The sequence below is a fragment of the Rhinolophus sinicus genome, linkage group LG04 (assembly GCF_036562045.2).
Source record: "Rhinolophus sinicus isolate RSC01 linkage group LG04, ASM3656204v1, whole genome shotgun sequence".
Taxonomy (NCBI): domain Eukaryota; kingdom Metazoa; phylum Chordata; class Mammalia; order Chiroptera; family Rhinolophidae; genus Rhinolophus; species Rhinolophus sinicus.
In genome coordinates, this window is record NC_133754.1 from 102520290 (window position 1) to 102538105 (window position 17816).

Here is a 17816-nt window from a genome sequence, read left to right on the forward strand (position 1 = left end):
CTTACCAATGGATCTGGCTGTCATGCCTACCAGAAGCACCCATCAGATTCACCCATAGGGCTTGTTAAACACGATCACTGGACTCGCCCCCAGCGTTTCTTATTCAGGAGGTGTACGGCGGGCCAGAGAATGTGTGTTTCTTACAAATTCACAGGTGATGCTGACCTGCGGACCACACTTTGAGAACCATTGGTCTGGACATAATATAGCACAGAAGTGAAGACTAAGGACTCTACAGCCAGACACTTGGCTTAGAATTCTGGTTTCACCACTTACCAGCTTTGTGACTTTATCACATTACGAAATCCCTGCCTCAAATTCCTCTTCTGTAAGATAGGTATAATAATCGTACCCACTAGAGTTGTTGTGAGGATTAAATGAGTTACTCTGCATAATGTTCACTGAACCTTGCTCGGTGTATTGTAAGCGCTGTACATGTGCTTGCTGCTATCATCACCACCAATTTCTTTTTTCTATAAGAACTAGAGTGATATCAGAATTTGGAATTCTTATTTTCTGCTTCATTGCTTTCTGAAAACCTCTTTCATTGTGAGATATATGTAGCAAACATAAAAGTCCATACATTGTTTGCAAAAAAAAAAAAAAAAAAAAATTAAACATATTGTTACCAAATGAACACCAAGTAACCTCCCTGACCCAAGCCAAGAACTAGAAAACTGCCAGATCTCACGAAGCTGGTTACACTCATCTTGCCAGCCATACACCCCTTTTGCCAGCTTTTGGTGAAACAAGATCTGTAGTGTACTGCCTTCTTTATTTGTCCTAAAATTTCTACTTTGGGGTATCAAGAGTTGCTGTTCCATACTTCAGGGATTCTATTGGTTGGCCTTTAACTCTTATCATCGTAATTACCCTCTCTAATCATGTCTTCCTCCTAATTGACCCTTTTCACTTCTGCGGAACCTCAGGCTGATAGTCTCAGGAAACAAAATACAATGAGTCTTAAAACGCTTTCCTTGTTTTTTTCTTTTTTTGATAGTCAAACCGGCCATCGCAGAAATAGTTTGGATAACTTTTATGTGTATGTTCCTCACCTTTTGAAGACATGGACCTACTTGGCATTCTCTTAAGATCTATTCTTCGTTTAATTTTATATGATGATTATTGTTATAATTAATATTATTAATTATTAGCATTATTTTACTTTCAAACAATACAAATGCCTTAAGTTCCTTTGGGACTGGGTCTTTTCAGTTGTAATTTCCCACACATGTAGTAGAGAGTTTATTCATCTTTTAGATCTGATTTGAATTTTCCCATTACTAGATTCTCCTTCAACCTAAAAATATTTTTTTCACTAATCATGAACCTAGACCTACAAAAGAAACAGCAACATAGAACTTTGGAAGCATTCGTAGGAATATTTCTGGGCATTATTTCCTGTCCCTGCCAGAACTAGCAGGCTTAGCGTGTCATTACTCATGCTCACAACTGGATGCTTCAGCGCCTTGGCATCTGCATGTGTGTTGGAAATTGCTAAGCCTGAGGACATGGAGCTCGATTTTAGAGCTAGACCATTCTGAGAAGATCTAAATAATCCTGGACCTCCGCCCTAGCCCGAAGGATATGTTGAACATGTTAAAGACTAAAAGAAGAAAGGAGAAAGTTGGCCTCTACTAAATCCCCAATATCAAATCCTTACAAAATGGCGAAGTACAGCCACTGTACTTACACTGATTTGAAGGACCCCATCCCTGTGCCCTGTCACTCCTAGATGCTGGAGGCCTCCGTTATAGTGGTTTTCCTACCCATTATTTGATAAATCACTCACATCCTCTTCTTAGATTCCCTGCTGTGAAGAAGAAATTTATGGCAGAGCTCAAAGAATTACGGCACAAGGAGCAGAGCCCATACGTCATTCAAAGCATCATCAGCTTGATAATGGGGATGAAGTTCTTTCGGATTAAGATGTACCCAGTAGAAGACTTTGAGGCCTCTCTTCAGTTTATGCAGGTAACATCTTGGGCTGGAGGACCAAGCGGCTGTCAGCTTGAGCGTCTCCCTTCCTCAGAGTAACTGACCTGAAACATAAAAACCCACTCATGCGTCAAGGTGGGGAAAAGTCCTACTTTTTCCTCAGTAATTCATAAAGGGCTTTATAACCAAATAATAAAGTTGCAGGCACATAATTTCATTTTAAAACTTAATATCATCTTTGGAACAGGGTATCCAGTGGAATATCTTATTTGTTGATCTTTTTTACCCATTAGCTATACATTGTTCTATGAATAAAATATAGCTGATTTTTTACTCTTTAGTATTAATAGCATTGAGTTGGCTACAGGGACATTTATAGGCATCAGAACTTTAAATAATGAGGAAGGTTTTTTTACTCATACTATAAGAAGGAATCAATTTCTTTTTTTAAATCAACCAAACCGTACAGGCTTAGATGCTGATTGCACAGTGTTTATCATTATGTGCTAACAAAAGAATTGTTGTTAATGAAGCTCTATTAGAGTTTACAATACTGTGTCTCCCCAAAAATAAGACCTAGCCGGGCCATCAGCTCTAATACGTCTTTTGGAGCAAAAATTAATATAAGATCTGGTATTATATTATATTATATTATATTATATTATATTATATTATATTTTACCTGGTATTATATTATACCTGATTTATATTATATTATATTATATTATATTATATTATATTATAGACCCAGTCTTATATTATATTAAAATAAGACCGGATCTTCTATTAAGTTTTGCTCCAAAAGACACATTAGAGCTGATGGTCCAGCAAGGTCTTATTTTTTGGGAAACACAGTACTTTAGTATCTGAATGGATCTTTCTATTGCTGCCGTGAATCAGATTTAGTGAGGATCCTAGTGAGGACCCTAATAAACAGCTTAGATACAGGGGTTATGAATATCTGCTGTACCACTTCCTACCCACTAGGACGACAAGAATAAAAAAGGCAGCTAACAGCAGGTGTTGGTGAGGATGTGTAGAAACTGGAACCTTCACACATTGCTGGTGGGAACATAAAATGGCACACCAGGTTTGGAAAACATTTTGGCAGTTCCTCAAATGGTTAAATCGAGGATTTCTATATGATCCAGCAATTCTACTCCTACCCAAGAGAAATGAAAATATATGTCCACACAAAAACTTGAATGCACATGTGCATAGCAGCATTATTCATGACAGCAAAATCATAGATACAACCCAAATGGCCATCAACTGATGAATGAATAAACAAAATGTGGTCTGTCCATACAACAGAATATTATTTGGCCATAAGAAGGAATGACATACTGATGTGAATGAACCTTGAAAATATTATGCAAAGTGAAAGAAGTCAGACACAAAAGGCCACATATTATATGATTCCATTTATATAAAATGTCCAGATAGGCAAATCCATAGAGACAGGAAGTGGTTGTGTAGGGCTGGAGGAAGGGAGTGTGGCCAGGGAAGTTGGGGATGACTGCTAAGGGATGCAGTTTCTTTGGGGGATAATGGAAAAATTCTATGTGTGTGGTGGTAGTTGCACAATGGTGCATATATGAAAAGCCATTGAATTATGCATTTTGAATGAGTGAATTGCATACTGTCTCCAAAAGCTATTAAAAAAAAAAAGAAAAAGAAAGAATATAGGCTGTGTCAGACTTCTTGGATTTGAATTCAAGCTTCTGCACTTACCAGCTCTGGGACCTTGGACAAGTCAGATTTAACCCCTCCCAGCCTCACTTACCTTATCTGCAAAGTAGTGACAATATAACACTAACCTTAGGTGGTGGTTCTAAGGATTCTTGGCACATGGTACATACTTGGTAACTGTTAACTATTATTTCTTTTATTCCTCTCTCATCCTAATCATGTACGAGGTGTGATAAAAAATACAGTAAATGTTTAAAAACATTTATTACAGTAAAAGACACATTGCCATTAATCCCCCTCAAAATACTCCCCCCTCACTTCGAACACACTTATCCCATCATTCCTGCCACTTTCTGAAGCAGTCTGGAAGTCCTCTTTCATGAGTGTCTTTACTTCATTCTCCATCATGACAATGTTCTGTGTTACACATCACTTCTGGTACAGCAATTTCTGTCAAATAAAAACATTACGGTGTGTCCTCATCCACAATCACTTTGGCATAGTGATTCAAGATCGAAGTAGGAGAGTGAGAAAACCAGCCTTGGAAAATGTCATTCTGGCCATTGTGAACTTAATTATGAGCACTGAATCCGTGGTTTTTAAATAGATTATGGAATACGTGATGTTAGTGTGCATGATGAAATTTAGAGTTACTTACGTAAATTTTATGAGCACATCTCAATCTATGTTGCTGACATTTACTTTTTCTGCCTCCCAGGAATGCGCACATTATTTCCTCGAGGTGAAAGACAAAGACATCAAGCATGCCTTGGCCGGGCTTTTTGTTGAAATTCTTGTCCCAGTCGCTGCTGTGAGTTGTTACATTTATTTTTTAAATTAAAGTTTATTGGGGTGACAATTGTTAGTAAAGTCACATAGGTTTCAGGTGTACAGTTCTGTGGTACATCATCTATATATCACATTGTGCGTCCACCACCCCAGAGTCAGTCCTCTTTCCATCGCCATATATTTGACATTTTCATTTTTAAGGACTTCTTCACATTGGATTAGAGAATCAATTTAATTAATATGGTATTAACATGCATCTTTTCAGGCTGTTAAAAATGAAGTCAATGTCCCTTGCCTTAGAAACTTTGTTGAAAGTCTATATGATACCACGCTGGAACTTTCTTCTCGAAAGAAGCATTCCTTGGTGAGTAACTATGACAAAACTAATTAGTAAGTGGTAATAAAACTGCAGAGACTACAATTCCTGGGCTGGAATCTATTTGAGAGTCATAAGCATTCCACTGATGGAAGAATTATCTACAGTTCCCTCAAAAAGAGGTAGTTTTTCAAAATTCCGAGCTTGCACTTGATGTTGACCATGATTGAATCATGGTCATATGAGGGATTTAGACCACGTCACCTCAGATGACCCTTCTAGTCCTAAGGATTTTGTTGTTTACTTTCAAGATTGGCTTAACTTGATTTTTGTTTTCATTTCTGAGAATTTTTCTTTCCAATCTGAAGCCTGAAGTTTATAATAACAATTTCTCTTCTCATTCCCCAAGTCTTTCAGGCTAATTCCTATCCCAATATTCAGAACCAAAATGGAACCAGGTAGGGAGGGGAGTTGGGACACAGATCCTTGCCCAGAGGCAAGCTTCTCTGAAGGCTGAGGAAACACTTTTGAGGAAGCTTTAGCACTAAAAAGCAGTATAAGAAATGCTTTAAAATTACTACAACCTTTTGTCCTCAGTGGAAAATGAGGTGGACAAGTGGTATACCAGCTGTCATTGCAACACTGTGCAGGTAGTAGCTGGCTCAGGTAGCTAGTTGCTGGCAGGTTATGCTCGTCTTCAGAGTATGGACATTGCCACCTTATTTGAGCAGCTACTCAGAGTTGCTTTGCAGGTAGTGGTGATGATTTTGCTCCTTTGTCTACATTCTGGGGTCATTGTGACTAATTGCTTGGTTGTGTCTTGTTTTTTGTTTTGTTTTGTTTTTAGATTACTGTCTGGAATTAGAGTTGCACTCAATGGTAGCAGTAATTCAAAATCAGTTTAAAATTAAGTTAATAGAAAAAAAGAACTAAGTTAATGAATTGTTAAGCACTGAATATCAGTATGCCAATTGCTTTTTGCTAATTCAATTTAATGGAAGAGTTAGTAATATTTTGTTTAAATCTTCATTGGCCATAATTTTTGAGAACCATAAAGGTATATGCTATCTGGTGCACCAAAGGGATGACAGGTTCTGCATATATTTTTTCTGGGTGGCGCCCATTTGCTTTTCGATATTCTCCAGTTGCTGCAGGAAACTGGCCTGGTTAGGCAGGAAAAGCACAGCAGCACCTTTGTTTATTGCATCGTAAGCAAATTCCTTCTGTGGTTAAATTGTCTTGGTGGAGTTTACCAATGCAATAACATTTTTGTTAGGAGTCTTCATTAAGTACAGGAAGATTACATGCAAAAGAAAATATATCCACCCACCTCAAAGACAGGGACAAACTAGTAGATGTTTATGACCAAAACGGCCCATAACATTTTCAAAATGAGCATACCTTCCTGCTTTCCTTCTGAGAGTTGAGAGTGATTGAAGAAAAAGAGTTTGCTTTTAAAATTCATAGGTGAAGACTAAAGCAGTGAATCAGATTTTCACTTAATATACATGAAACTTATTATGCACTATACCTGACTCTGAATTATTCCATCCCCATCGTTACCAGGAAGCTTTGGGAAATATCCACCTCTGCACAGCATGTGTTGGGCCTTACTGTGTGGCCCTGTTTATACTGGCCTGTACAGGCCACAGAGGGAAGTGGACAGGGGGTGGTCCCAGAGAACACGGGTTACCTGGTTGTTTGGAATCTAATTCTTTCTGTGGCTTCATCATCTTTCTCTGCAGGCTTTGTACCCCCTGGTGACCTGTCTGCTCTGTGTCAGTCAAAAGCAGCTATTCCTGAACAGGTGGCACATTTTCCTCAACAACTGCTTATCCAACCTTAAGGTTAGTACTTGCTGGCTCAGAAAGTATTTTATTAAAATATGTGTAATTCTTTGTCTGGTATCTGTGCTTCTGAGAGCTGTTTCTAGTGTTTGCGGGGGATTATCCTGCAGTCTTGGAATAATGACAAACACATGAATAAGAGCTTTTCTTATCAAATATAGTCACTTTTAGAAGGTGAGTAGGGATAATAGAAATCACTTCAAATTTGGAGGGAAAAAGTCTTTTCTAATAAGGATCACTTTAAAAGTAGATTTAAATGTCCCTTTATAGACATCTATTGTCACTTTTTATCTAAATGCTTTTTAAAAAGGCAAGTCACACTTCATTGGTGGAATCATGTGATTTGTCTTCAGAAGCCTATCTGCATGCCTCCTCCATCCTCCCCTACCCCCTCCAGTTGGGGTGGGGGCTGTGGGGAGGAAGTTCCATTCTGTGGGAGGGTTGACCTAGTAACAGAAAACGCTTATTTCCTGTCACTGTCATTTATGATTATTTTAAGGTTTTATTTTTTTTTAATTAAAGTTTATTGGGGTGACAGTTGTTAGTAAAGTTACATAGATTTCAGGTGTACAGTTCTGTATTACATCATCTATATATCACATTGTGTGTTCACCACCCAGAGTCAGTTCTCCTTCCATCACCGTATATTTGATCCCTTTTACCCTCATCTACCACCCCCCACCCTCCTTACACTCTGGTAACCACTAAACTATTGTCTGTGTCTATGAGTTCTTGTTTCTTTATTTGTTGTCTTGTTCCTTTGATATTTTCAGTTTTATATACCACATATCAGTGAAGTTATATGGTTCTTGACTTTTTCTGACTTATTTCGCTTAGCATAATAATCTCAAGATCCATCCATGTTGTCTCAAATGGCACTATTTCATCTTTTCTTATGGCAGAATAGTATTCCATTGTGTATATATACCACAACTTCTTTATCCATTCATCTATAGAAGGGCACTTTGGTTGTTTCCATGTCTTAGCCACTGTAAATAAAGCTGCAATGAACACTAGAGCACATATACCTTTACGGAAAAATGTTTTCAGATTTTTTTTAGTAGCTACCCAGGAGAGGGATTGCTGGGTCACATGGTAATTCTATTCGTAATTTTTTGAAGAACCTCCACACTGCCTTCCATAACGGCTGCACCAGTCTGCATTCCCACCAACAGTGCATGAGGGTTCCTTTTTCTCCACAGCCTCTCCAACACTTGTTACTATTTGTCTTGTTGATGATAGCCATTCTGACTGGGGTGAGGTGATATCTCATTGTGGTTTTTATTTGCATTTCTCTGATGATTAGTGATGTTGAGAATCTTTTCATATGTCTACTGGCCAACATATTTTATGGTTTTCTATACATGTCAGTCAGTGCTAAGCGCTCATTGAACAACTCTCTTCCGGAAGGAAGCACGGGGGCTGGGTGATATGAGACATGAAGTCATGGTCCCTGAAACCGAGGAGCCTACAGTGAGAACAACTTAATGATTAGCTTTAAAATTGGCTTTAGACCTTGAAAGTGGTAAACATATTTTAAGTTTTATTGACCTGTTGATAAGAGACAACTAAATAAAAACCATCCCTAATATTAGTGCAAATAGCTTATATTTTTCACAGTTCCCAGTTGTGTCCAAAGACATTGAATTTCTTTTACAGGTTGGATATTTGCTCCTTTAGAATTTTTGAGAAATATACTTAAAGTGTGTGCTTATACATGTTGCCTTGTCTTTTTTGTTTTAAGACACTTTAATGTGGTGATGTGGTTAAGATTAATTATATTATTTTAGCATTTACCATAATTACACAATAATCTGCATTAGGGCTGTTTTAAGCACCAACTTTGTACTGGCTCTAAAAGCTGATTGTGAAATCCAAGATTAGAGTCATTTATTTCCTTTAAATTGGCAGTGAACTATAATAGCAGTGGATGTAGAATTAAGCTTTTAAGTATTCTGAAAAACAAAACTTTCCAAGGTTATAAACTATGATATAATGGCCACTTTCAGATATTTTATTTAGGGATTTATCCATCTGTCATACATCTCTAACACACAGTCCAATGTCATTGTGTATGTGTGTGTGAGAGAGAGAGAAAAGGAGGGGAGAAGGGGGAAGAGAGAGAGAGAGAGAGAGAGAGGGAGAGAGAGAGATCTGGCCCAATTTTAAGTTAGCCAGTAATTGGTTCCAGTTAAACATGTTTGTTTGTTGTTTTTTTAATATTTTATGCAGATAGAAAATGGTCATTGTGTTCAAAACAAAAAAGACAAATTATTACAAATGGTCACAGTGCATTTTTCTGTATATATTTTACCAAGTTTGTTTGTGATGAATTTTAGTTAGAATTAAAATTATTTTTTTCATGACAGTTTATTGTTGTGGCCAAAAAGACCAAACATTTTTTGTCCAAAATTGCTTTTGAAACATAGCAGCGTAATCTTACTTTGGAACTTAATTGCTTCAAAGATGGTTATGAATGATCCTAGAGAGAAGTGTTTCCCTAGGCAAACACTTCAAGCGTTGGGATTTCTAATGGAGAAAGGCAATGAGATCAGAAAGTGTCAATAGTATAGAGACTGAACCACATTCTGGAATTCAGTTCAGTTCACGAAATAGTTAAGGAGTGTCCATGGTGTGAGGTGCTAGGGAAGGTGCTGGAAGTGGGGGAAGTAGGGGACATCAAGTAATATAAAAACTAGATATAGAGCAGAGACCCTGTCCTTGGGGAGCTTAGCATTTCATTGGGGGGATATGTAATGAAGTTTCAAAATGCATGATTCCCACAGTGAGGGATGTAAACGTTGGGTTAGGGAGCTCCCTGTGCCATTTGTACAGGGCTGGCACCCCATGAAACATGAAAGAGGTAGTTATAAGGCAAAGTAAAGGCCATGATATTTCACTTTATGGGTAATAAATTGTTGGAATTCACCACCTGAGGCTAAAAGATAAAAATATCCTTGATGAGTTACACTTGGAATAAAATTGTATCACATATATTTAGAACTAAACCCAGTAGGGATTAAATGGGACCATTTGAAAACATAAATATACAAAAATACCTTCCAAACCTCCTCATGAGTCCTCAGTAGGGAAGAAAGACCTGAGGAAAAACTAACGTGGCTTCAGACATATGCTTTGTCTTGAATAGCTTCAGTACTTTATGGCATGTAGAGCCAACTCTACCATCTCATAAAGGACACCAAAGCAATCCTTCCCCCTTCACCTCCCCACTGTCTCCCTCCAGCACCCATCCCCTGTGTCTCCCTCTGCCCCACACATGCTTAGTGATGAACATGGGCTTTGAACCCTACGCATTGAACTTGGCAGTCATCTTTGGTGTGTTCTGAAGAACCGAGTCGTCAAGATGGCAGCCGTGACACAGAGCATAATAGCAGTGTGCGTGAGCATAAATGAGCTCATTTAATGTCAGTCTGTCGAAAGCAGGCTCCTTGGATAACACACTTTAAGGCTTTATTATTTATACGTAATTAATTCGTTCAACCATATATTAGCAGTATGCCCTTGTAAAGCAATGAGAGACGTATGGCACCTTCTCACCACAACATTGACAACTTTTAGACATTCTTGGTCAGTGGTGATCAATACTTTTTCTATGTATTTTATGTCAGAATCTGCACATGTTGACCTATTTAAAAAAAAATGGTACATTCCCTTTGTATCTGCCATATATACCTAATTCTGAAAAAAGGAAATATGCTTTGAAAACTTAATTTAATAGTACTTGTTTTTTTTTGTTATTAATCCCCATTTATCAATAGCTCTTTTAAAATGTAGTATTTATTAAGGTTCATATGAACTACGTCCTAGTTTCTTATCCTTTAAAATGGATGTAGTTGGGAGAATTTTCAAATTTCTTTTCTCTTACAATAATGAATACAATATGTCAGTGAGATCCGGATTATGAAAACAAACAAAACAAAAGCAAAAAAAAAACCTCAGAAGTTAAGAAATGTATTTATGACTAATAACAACAATAACTCTCATTAAAGATGGGTTATGAGCCATGCCTGTGGTAGGGGCCTACCTACATTGTCATAGATCCTCATGATAATGTTACAGGCTACACTGAGCTCTACCTGTGCTTTCATGGATATTACTTATGTTTTCCTAAAAATTTGGCTCAGATAACAGTACTTCATCTGAAGATGAGACATTTGTCAGCCCAGTTTCATAGTTCTAGAAGTCTAAGTACAGAATTAAAAATGGTTCTCCTTTCTTTCACCTCAGTCCCTGCTTGTGCCAGAACTTGAATGCAGTCATCTATTCAGTTGGTCAACTGGTCAACAATTCTTTACAAGAAGTGTACCAGGGACTGTTCTAGGTGCTAGGAGTAAGTAGTGAATAAGACAGTAACACTCTCTGGTCTCTTAGACCTTGTTATTTAGTCAGGGGACAGACAGTAAACAAGTAAACAAATACACGAGAAAAAACTTCAGATAGTGATAACTGCTATAAAGAAAATCAAATAGGTTATTGTGATAGAGAATGATACATTCAAGAGGGGAAGGAGAGGGAGGTACGAGGAAGGTCTTTTGATTTCCAATAAGGATCTCAAAAAAAGTGTGGTTGCCATAAATATATTTGGTGAAACTTATTGTCAGCTCTGAATACATATTTGTGTATAATAATCACATTGAAATTTAAGGAGTGCTCCTTTTAAACTTTTCATATAATAGTAAGGGTATTAATAACTTCAGTTTATAAGTGGAAACATTGAATAATATATTAAGGATTCCACAGTCTGCTGGAATGCATTAAAATGTATGGCACCATTTATTTTAAAAACTATTTTCTTTAGAAATATCAAATTTTAATGATACAGTATTAGTTATTTTAAATGTTAATTTTCAAGTAGTTATTCTGATTTAATATTAAAGTTATTTCTATAAATGAGAAAATTTCTTATCGATGTTTCAGATCTGTCAAAGGCACATTTCAAAGTGGAATTTACAAATTCTAATAGTGCCTATAAAATGATTCTAAAAATTAGTGATCAGATGGAAAGTATATTAACTTTCCAAAAATGCCTTATTTATTCAGCCATTGAATAGAAAAGTACTCTCTGTAAATTGTCAGTGCAGTAATTATAGATGTTATTCTAAACTGTAGCACATATGTTATTTGGATAATATAGTCACAAAAAAGTACATTACGGGGGCAGCCGGTTGCCTCAGTTGGTTACAGCGCAGTACACATAACACCAAGATTGCTGGTTCGATTCCTACATGGGCCAGTGAGTTGCGCTCTCCACAACTAGATTGAAAACGACTTGACTTGGAGCTGATGGGTCTGGGAAAAACACACGGTTCCCCAATAAAATTAATTAATTAATAATTAATTTAAAAACAAAAAAGTATATTATGATCAAAGCAAATTGATTCAATTATCACAAGGAAATGCCAAAAAGAAGAAAGGTATTGACTATGATACGCAAGGGAATCTAGCAGGAAGAAATAGATTTACTTCAGTGGCTTTAGTTGAAATAGAAGAGAAAACTAGAAGGTATTTGAGTATGATGAGATCAAAAGGTGGCTAAAATTGTTTATCAATCTGTGTTGATAGATCCTTACCTTAGTATGCATGAGAATCTCCAAGGAAGCCGTAATTATAAGACGCCCAGGTGACTTGATACAAATGGTCAGCTCACTGGCCTTAAGAAACATTGGTTTGTCCAATGGGCCTGTCACCAGTCAAGTTATCAGTGAACGCAATTCTCCTCCCTTGTTACTGTTAACAGTGAGGTGCTTCAGCTAAATCCAAAGTAAAGTCTAAAGGAGGTGGGCATTGTGCTGGGCAGGCTGGCATGTCACATGGCATGTGTCAGGTACCAGCATTGAGATGGCAGGGGTCCAGGGAAGATCCGCTCCAAAGCTGACTTGTTTCTTGGACAGTTTTATCAACATAACCTCAGACCCATTATTAATATATTTTTGGTTAATTAATTAATGGAGACACAGATTCCAGTGGAAGAAAATAGTCTTTCGATCTTGAAGTAAAGAGATCTTTGACACAGAAATCAGTGGTTTGAGTCACATGCTCAAAATGTCTGCATCTTGAAAATATTCATTGAGCCCCAATTATGTTAACTGCTATTGGAATGCAAAGGCAATGAGGAATAAGTCCTGTTTTCAAGTAGAGGACACTCTAGAAGGTGCCAGTAGCATACCTGAACAGTCTCCATGTAATGTTAAACCGAAATGGAAAGATCAATGCTTTGAAGACACTGAAGCCAGGTTGCCCAGGTTCGTGTTCTGGCTCTGCCACTTCTTAGCCCCTCTGTGCCTTGATTTCCTCATTTGTGACATGAGGACAGTCACAGTATCTGCTTCATAGGTTCTTGTGAGAGTTAAAATGAGCTAACTATGCACAGCATTGATAAGAATGCCTGACATCATAAGCACTGTGTATTATGTACATTCTAGTTTCTGAGAAAACAGTATTTACTGGAGCAGAAGGCAATTCCTACCCCGGCTGTCATTTACTAGCCTGATGACTTTGAGCAAGTCATTTGGCCTCTTTCAGTGACAAAACTTCCTCAGTGGATGTCATGGTATGTGAAGCAGTTTTGACATATCAGGATGCCATACGAGTGTAAGATGCTTCGTGACATCATAATATCACATGGATTAGCTTCAACTACACACCCAGGGTTGCCTTCTGTGTAAGTTCTGTATAAAGAAATCTTGCTTATGCATTAAGTTTTCAGCTGTTACTCACGATGTGCTTTTTTACATTTGATATTTACTGATAACCTGCTGTATGGCAGTCACTGAGGACACATTCCAGGAGCTCACAGTCTGGTAGGAAGCATGCAAGTATAGGGATAGACCAACCTTCTAGAAGCCAGAGAGCAGGGGTACTTAGCAGTCCTTCAGGGTGGAGGAAGAGTGGAGGGGCAGGGGATGGGAAGAGGGGGTGACACCTAACTGAGTCTTGCCAGGGAGTGAGTCAGAATTTTCCAAATGGACCTGGGGTAGGCAGGCATTCTAGGCGCCCAGAGAGTGGCAGAACGGATGTCACGGCACAGGGTGCATCTGGCCCCAGGTAGAGGTAGGAGGTGGTCATGGGTGAGCCAGGTCGCCAAAGGCCACACGTGCACCAGATCATGGAACTCGGACATTGTCCGGGAGGTGATTCAAAGCCACCTAAGGAGTTTGAATACAAGGAAGTGAACAACCATGTTTGCGGTGTAGGGGTGTCATTTGTGCCAAGAATGGAGGACAGGCAAGGAAACCCTTTTGGACACAGTCGCAGTGATCAGTGATATCGTCTTGGAATGCTAAGGCCAGCTGCAGGATCCAGGGGTACAACAGAAAGGGCTTAAGTCAGCCACTGTACTCTTCAGTCTCCATGGGACAAAAACGACCATCTCAAATGTCTTTTTACGAGTGAACAAACGTCAGTCGCAACAAGACACACCAGAAAGATAACTGTGGGTGGGGTGGACAGGAAAGAAGTATAAAAGAAGTTGAGGTTAACAGAAGACAGTAATAGAAATCGTTTACATGGAGAGCAGTTAAGCTCCTCAGTGAAACTAACATGACATGAGACTTGCCCTACCCCATAAGGACTCACAGTACGAGATAAGGCATGTGAGAGAATTTTGAATGCTATGCAATGCAAATATAAAATACTTATATGCAACAACAAAGGGAAATTCACAAAGGAGGGTAGATTTGCACTAGAGAAGAAGCCGCCTGGAGTCGGGCACTGCCTCTCCCTGTCTGCTGCTGGCCCCAGGGCCTCACACGCAATAATGGCTCCTGTGGACAGAGCAGTGCTCAGTCCCTCGGTGTATTAACTCACATGGTTCTCATAACACCCCTGTGAGGCGAGTCGGATTCTCATCCACATTTCACGGGGAAATCAGGCCCAGAGAGGTTCAGGCACTTTCCCGAGGTTGGCCGACCACGAAGAAACTGCAGAGTGGGATGGATTCGCACCCAGGCGGTACGTGTCTGGAGTCTGCTTTTACCCACCATGGAAGCTTTGCTGGTTTGCAGTGATTGGAGGAAGGCTAATCAGAGTTTCTGAAATTTTTAAATGATGGAATATTTTAAATGCTACTTTACTAGTTTATTAGTTTACTTAAAGTTTCTTTATGTCACCAAAACATTCAACACATTGTAAGGTATATCATACCTGTTTTATTAACAGGCCAAAAAAAATCATCCTTTATGTATAAATGTATGCATCGAAAATATTGGGGCTTTTTTTTTTCCTGGAGCTAGAGAAGTAGTTATAAACATGCAGACTTATCTGGAAAAACCCTAAAAAGAAGAAAAAGAGCAGTGGATAGTGGAAGATAGGCCATACCAGATAGTAAAATACATTATAACACCTCAAATAGTAAAATGGCGTGATATTAGTGCATGAATAGACAGACTAATAGGACATAAAGGAGATCCAGAAACAAACCAAAATACATATAGAAATTTAGAATGTTACAATAATGATCACACTGAAGTTATTTTTAAACTACATAGAATAAGAAATCTTTCATAAACCTAAAAATTGACTCCCTGTAATCTTCCCCATAGGATTTATTTACATGACTCATCTTTATTCAGTAGTTTAAAAGTAAACTTTATCCTAGATAATTTCTAAATGATTATGAATTCTACAAAAACCAATACGCAAATTATCTACCCCAAGAACAAAACCGGTAAAACAGTTATGACAAGATAAATAAATGGCTAAGGGAAGAGACGTAATGTAAAAGCAAAAGACCTATAAGAAAGATGAATGATGTTTAAAGACGGTTCAGAAAACATTATCGACTCTCTGCAGGTTGGCTGGGATTCAAACAGATGTCAGGCGTAAAGAATGTCCCTTCCTTCCAGATGTCTAAACAAGACCCTAGGTGGAGTTGCAGGGCTCTGCTAAAAGTTCGTGTGAGGGTGGGGGACACTCAGGAGGGAACAGTTTTTTGGTTTTGGTTTTTCTTTGAAAGGTAAAACCAAACTACAATTTTGGATGATGAAAATACAAAACAGAGCAAAGAAATGATTATCATAAAAGTCAGGACATCTTATTTGGGAGAGGGAAATGGGACAAACGGGGGCTTTTGGGTTGGCTGAAAACTTTTTTTTTTTTTTACTCTTGGTATTTTTTTTATTCTACTTTTTTATTAAATTTATTGGGGTGACACTGGTTCATAACATTACGTAGGTTTTAAATGTACAATTCTATAATCCATCATCTGTATATCGCATTGTGTGCTCACCACCCAGAGTCTAATCTCCCTCTGTCACCATTTATTTGAGGCCCTGTACAGGCGGGAATAGTTTTAATGGGATGCGACTCGGAACACTGGGGAGGAACAGAAAAGCCTGCATGAGGGAGGGGACAGTCAAGTAGAGTATCGAGGAGCAGGGTTCATCTCATAGAAACAAAGGATATGGGTGCAGGGAGGGGGACCCTCTCCTGACATGGAAATGGGATGAACAAGGCCTAGCGACACTTTAGGAGCTTGTGGGAGAATAGCAGGATGGAAGGCGGAGAAAGGTAGGTTAGAACCACATATTGGCTGGTCAAGAAATGTTAACTTGACCCTGTAGGCATTGGGGCAACTGTCCAATCTGTGACTTTGAAACAGGAATGTAATTAGGACAGTGTAAGCTGGGACAGTCCGCTCCTGTCTGGCTTATTTGTTATTGCCTGGATGCTGGCGTCCCAGCCTCTACTGCCGTCCCCACACAGCAGACAGGACCTCTGATGTGGTCTCTTTGATCGTGTGGTTTCCTGTCACTGTCGTGAGCACCCTGGTCCCCTTCTTTAGCGTGGCATGTAGGGTCCCTCATGTGACTCCCCCGACCCCCCACCTTCCGCTTAGAGCCTCACTGCCCACTGCTCCCTCATTGGGCCCCAGGCACTGGCATACGAGTGATTGCCAGGCTCCCAAACGTGGTCCCTCTTCACGAGCTCTCCTCACTTCATGTGCTGTTGCCTTGGCCTAAAATGCTTCCTCTCCCCATCATTTTCTCGCACCGTTCCAAGTTTCCAAGGCCAAGCACAGCATCTGGCCCAGTGCAGCCACTCAAATGTATGCTAGATGAATGAATGAGTATGTAAATAAACTAGTTTTCATCTGTCCCTGTTCCTGACCCCGTTCCTTGTGTCTGTCACAAACTGTCCTTCTTTCATCCTCCTGCTCCTGTCCCTACCAGTTTTTCATACTGTCTTAGTTGATTGTTTCTATTCCATCTCCCATCCGCCATAGATTGTAGACACCGTAGGGAAAAGAGTTATTTTACCCCAGGTCCTAGCACAGTACCTGCTGCACAGTGGTCTCGAGAAACAGAAGGGTAAATAGATGGGAGAGGAATTTGGGGAACCAAAGCAATAGCAATGTCTACAAGGACATAATAACAATAGAATAGATTGGTTCTCCTCTGGGTGCTAAGACATATGGGTTCCCTGGGCCTGGAGGAAGAAGGCAAGCTCAAGTTTTCACCTTGGCAAAGGAATGAGATGCCTTCCCCAGAACTACTCTGTCCCACCCTCGGGGCTATTTGGGTCCTTTCTCATAGTGATTTACCCAGTGGGTACTGGGAGCAAAGACCCCATAAGTCCCAGGAGATGTAGCGTGCCTCTGGCGTACCCTGCCACCCACCCAGGGCCTCCATTTCCAGGCATTAGGAAAAGAATAATCTTCATACGTCTCCATTTAGCTGCAATCTTACATGTTGGTTTCTGTTGTAGAATAAAGACCCCAAGATGGCTCGAGTTGCACTGGAATCTCTATACAGATTACTTTGGGTTTACATGATTCGGATTAAATGTGAAAGCAACACAGCTACTCAGAGGTAAGGAGCTGGCCTGGGCTCTGGGTAACCACAACAGTCAGCCACTGAAGAGCTGTTTCGTTTTATTACCATCTATACTGACCCAACCAGAAGCTGTTCAGATCTGACCATTTCTAGAAAACCTAAGTCCTCAGGACATTTTCAGGCTTCCCTTCGTCAGCAGCTCACAACCCTGACACAAACTCCAACCTCTCCAGGCCAGGACGGCCAAGTTCCATATCCAGGGCTGCATTTGTCACCTTAACAAAGGAAATGGCTATAATTTTCCAACTGCCCTTAATTTCCCAGAAATACTTTGCATAGAGTAATTATGCTAATGAGAGGGGTGAAGTGGTTTGTTTTCTTTTTCTGAATTCTCTCTGCCACCAAGATAAGATGAAACATCTGCGTTTTCCCTTGAAGAAC

General features: G+C 39.3%; 1 protein-coding gene across 8 annotated transcripts in view; it reads left to right on the forward strand.

Moving 5' to 3' along the window:
- The window catches only part of FRY (FRY microtubule binding protein), a 439561-nt gene that overhangs the window by 281874 nt on the left and 139871 nt on the right, over positions 1-17816 (forward strand). For all 8 annotated transcript variants that reach the window (XR_012495619.1, XM_074330087.1, XM_019749603.2 and 5 more), the window contains 5 exons: positions 1806-1974; positions 4349-4441; positions 4685-4783; positions 6481-6582; positions 17308-17411. Coding sequence is in view for 7 of the 8 variants with exons in the window: in XM_074330087.1 (XP_074186188.1) it covers positions 1806-1974; positions 4349-4441; positions 4685-4783; positions 6481-6582; positions 17308-17411 (567 nt within the window). In the remaining variant the exon portion in view is untranslated. The remainder of the gene's footprint in view (positions 1-1805; positions 1975-4348; positions 4442-4684; positions 4784-6480; positions 6583-17307; positions 17412-17816) is intronic.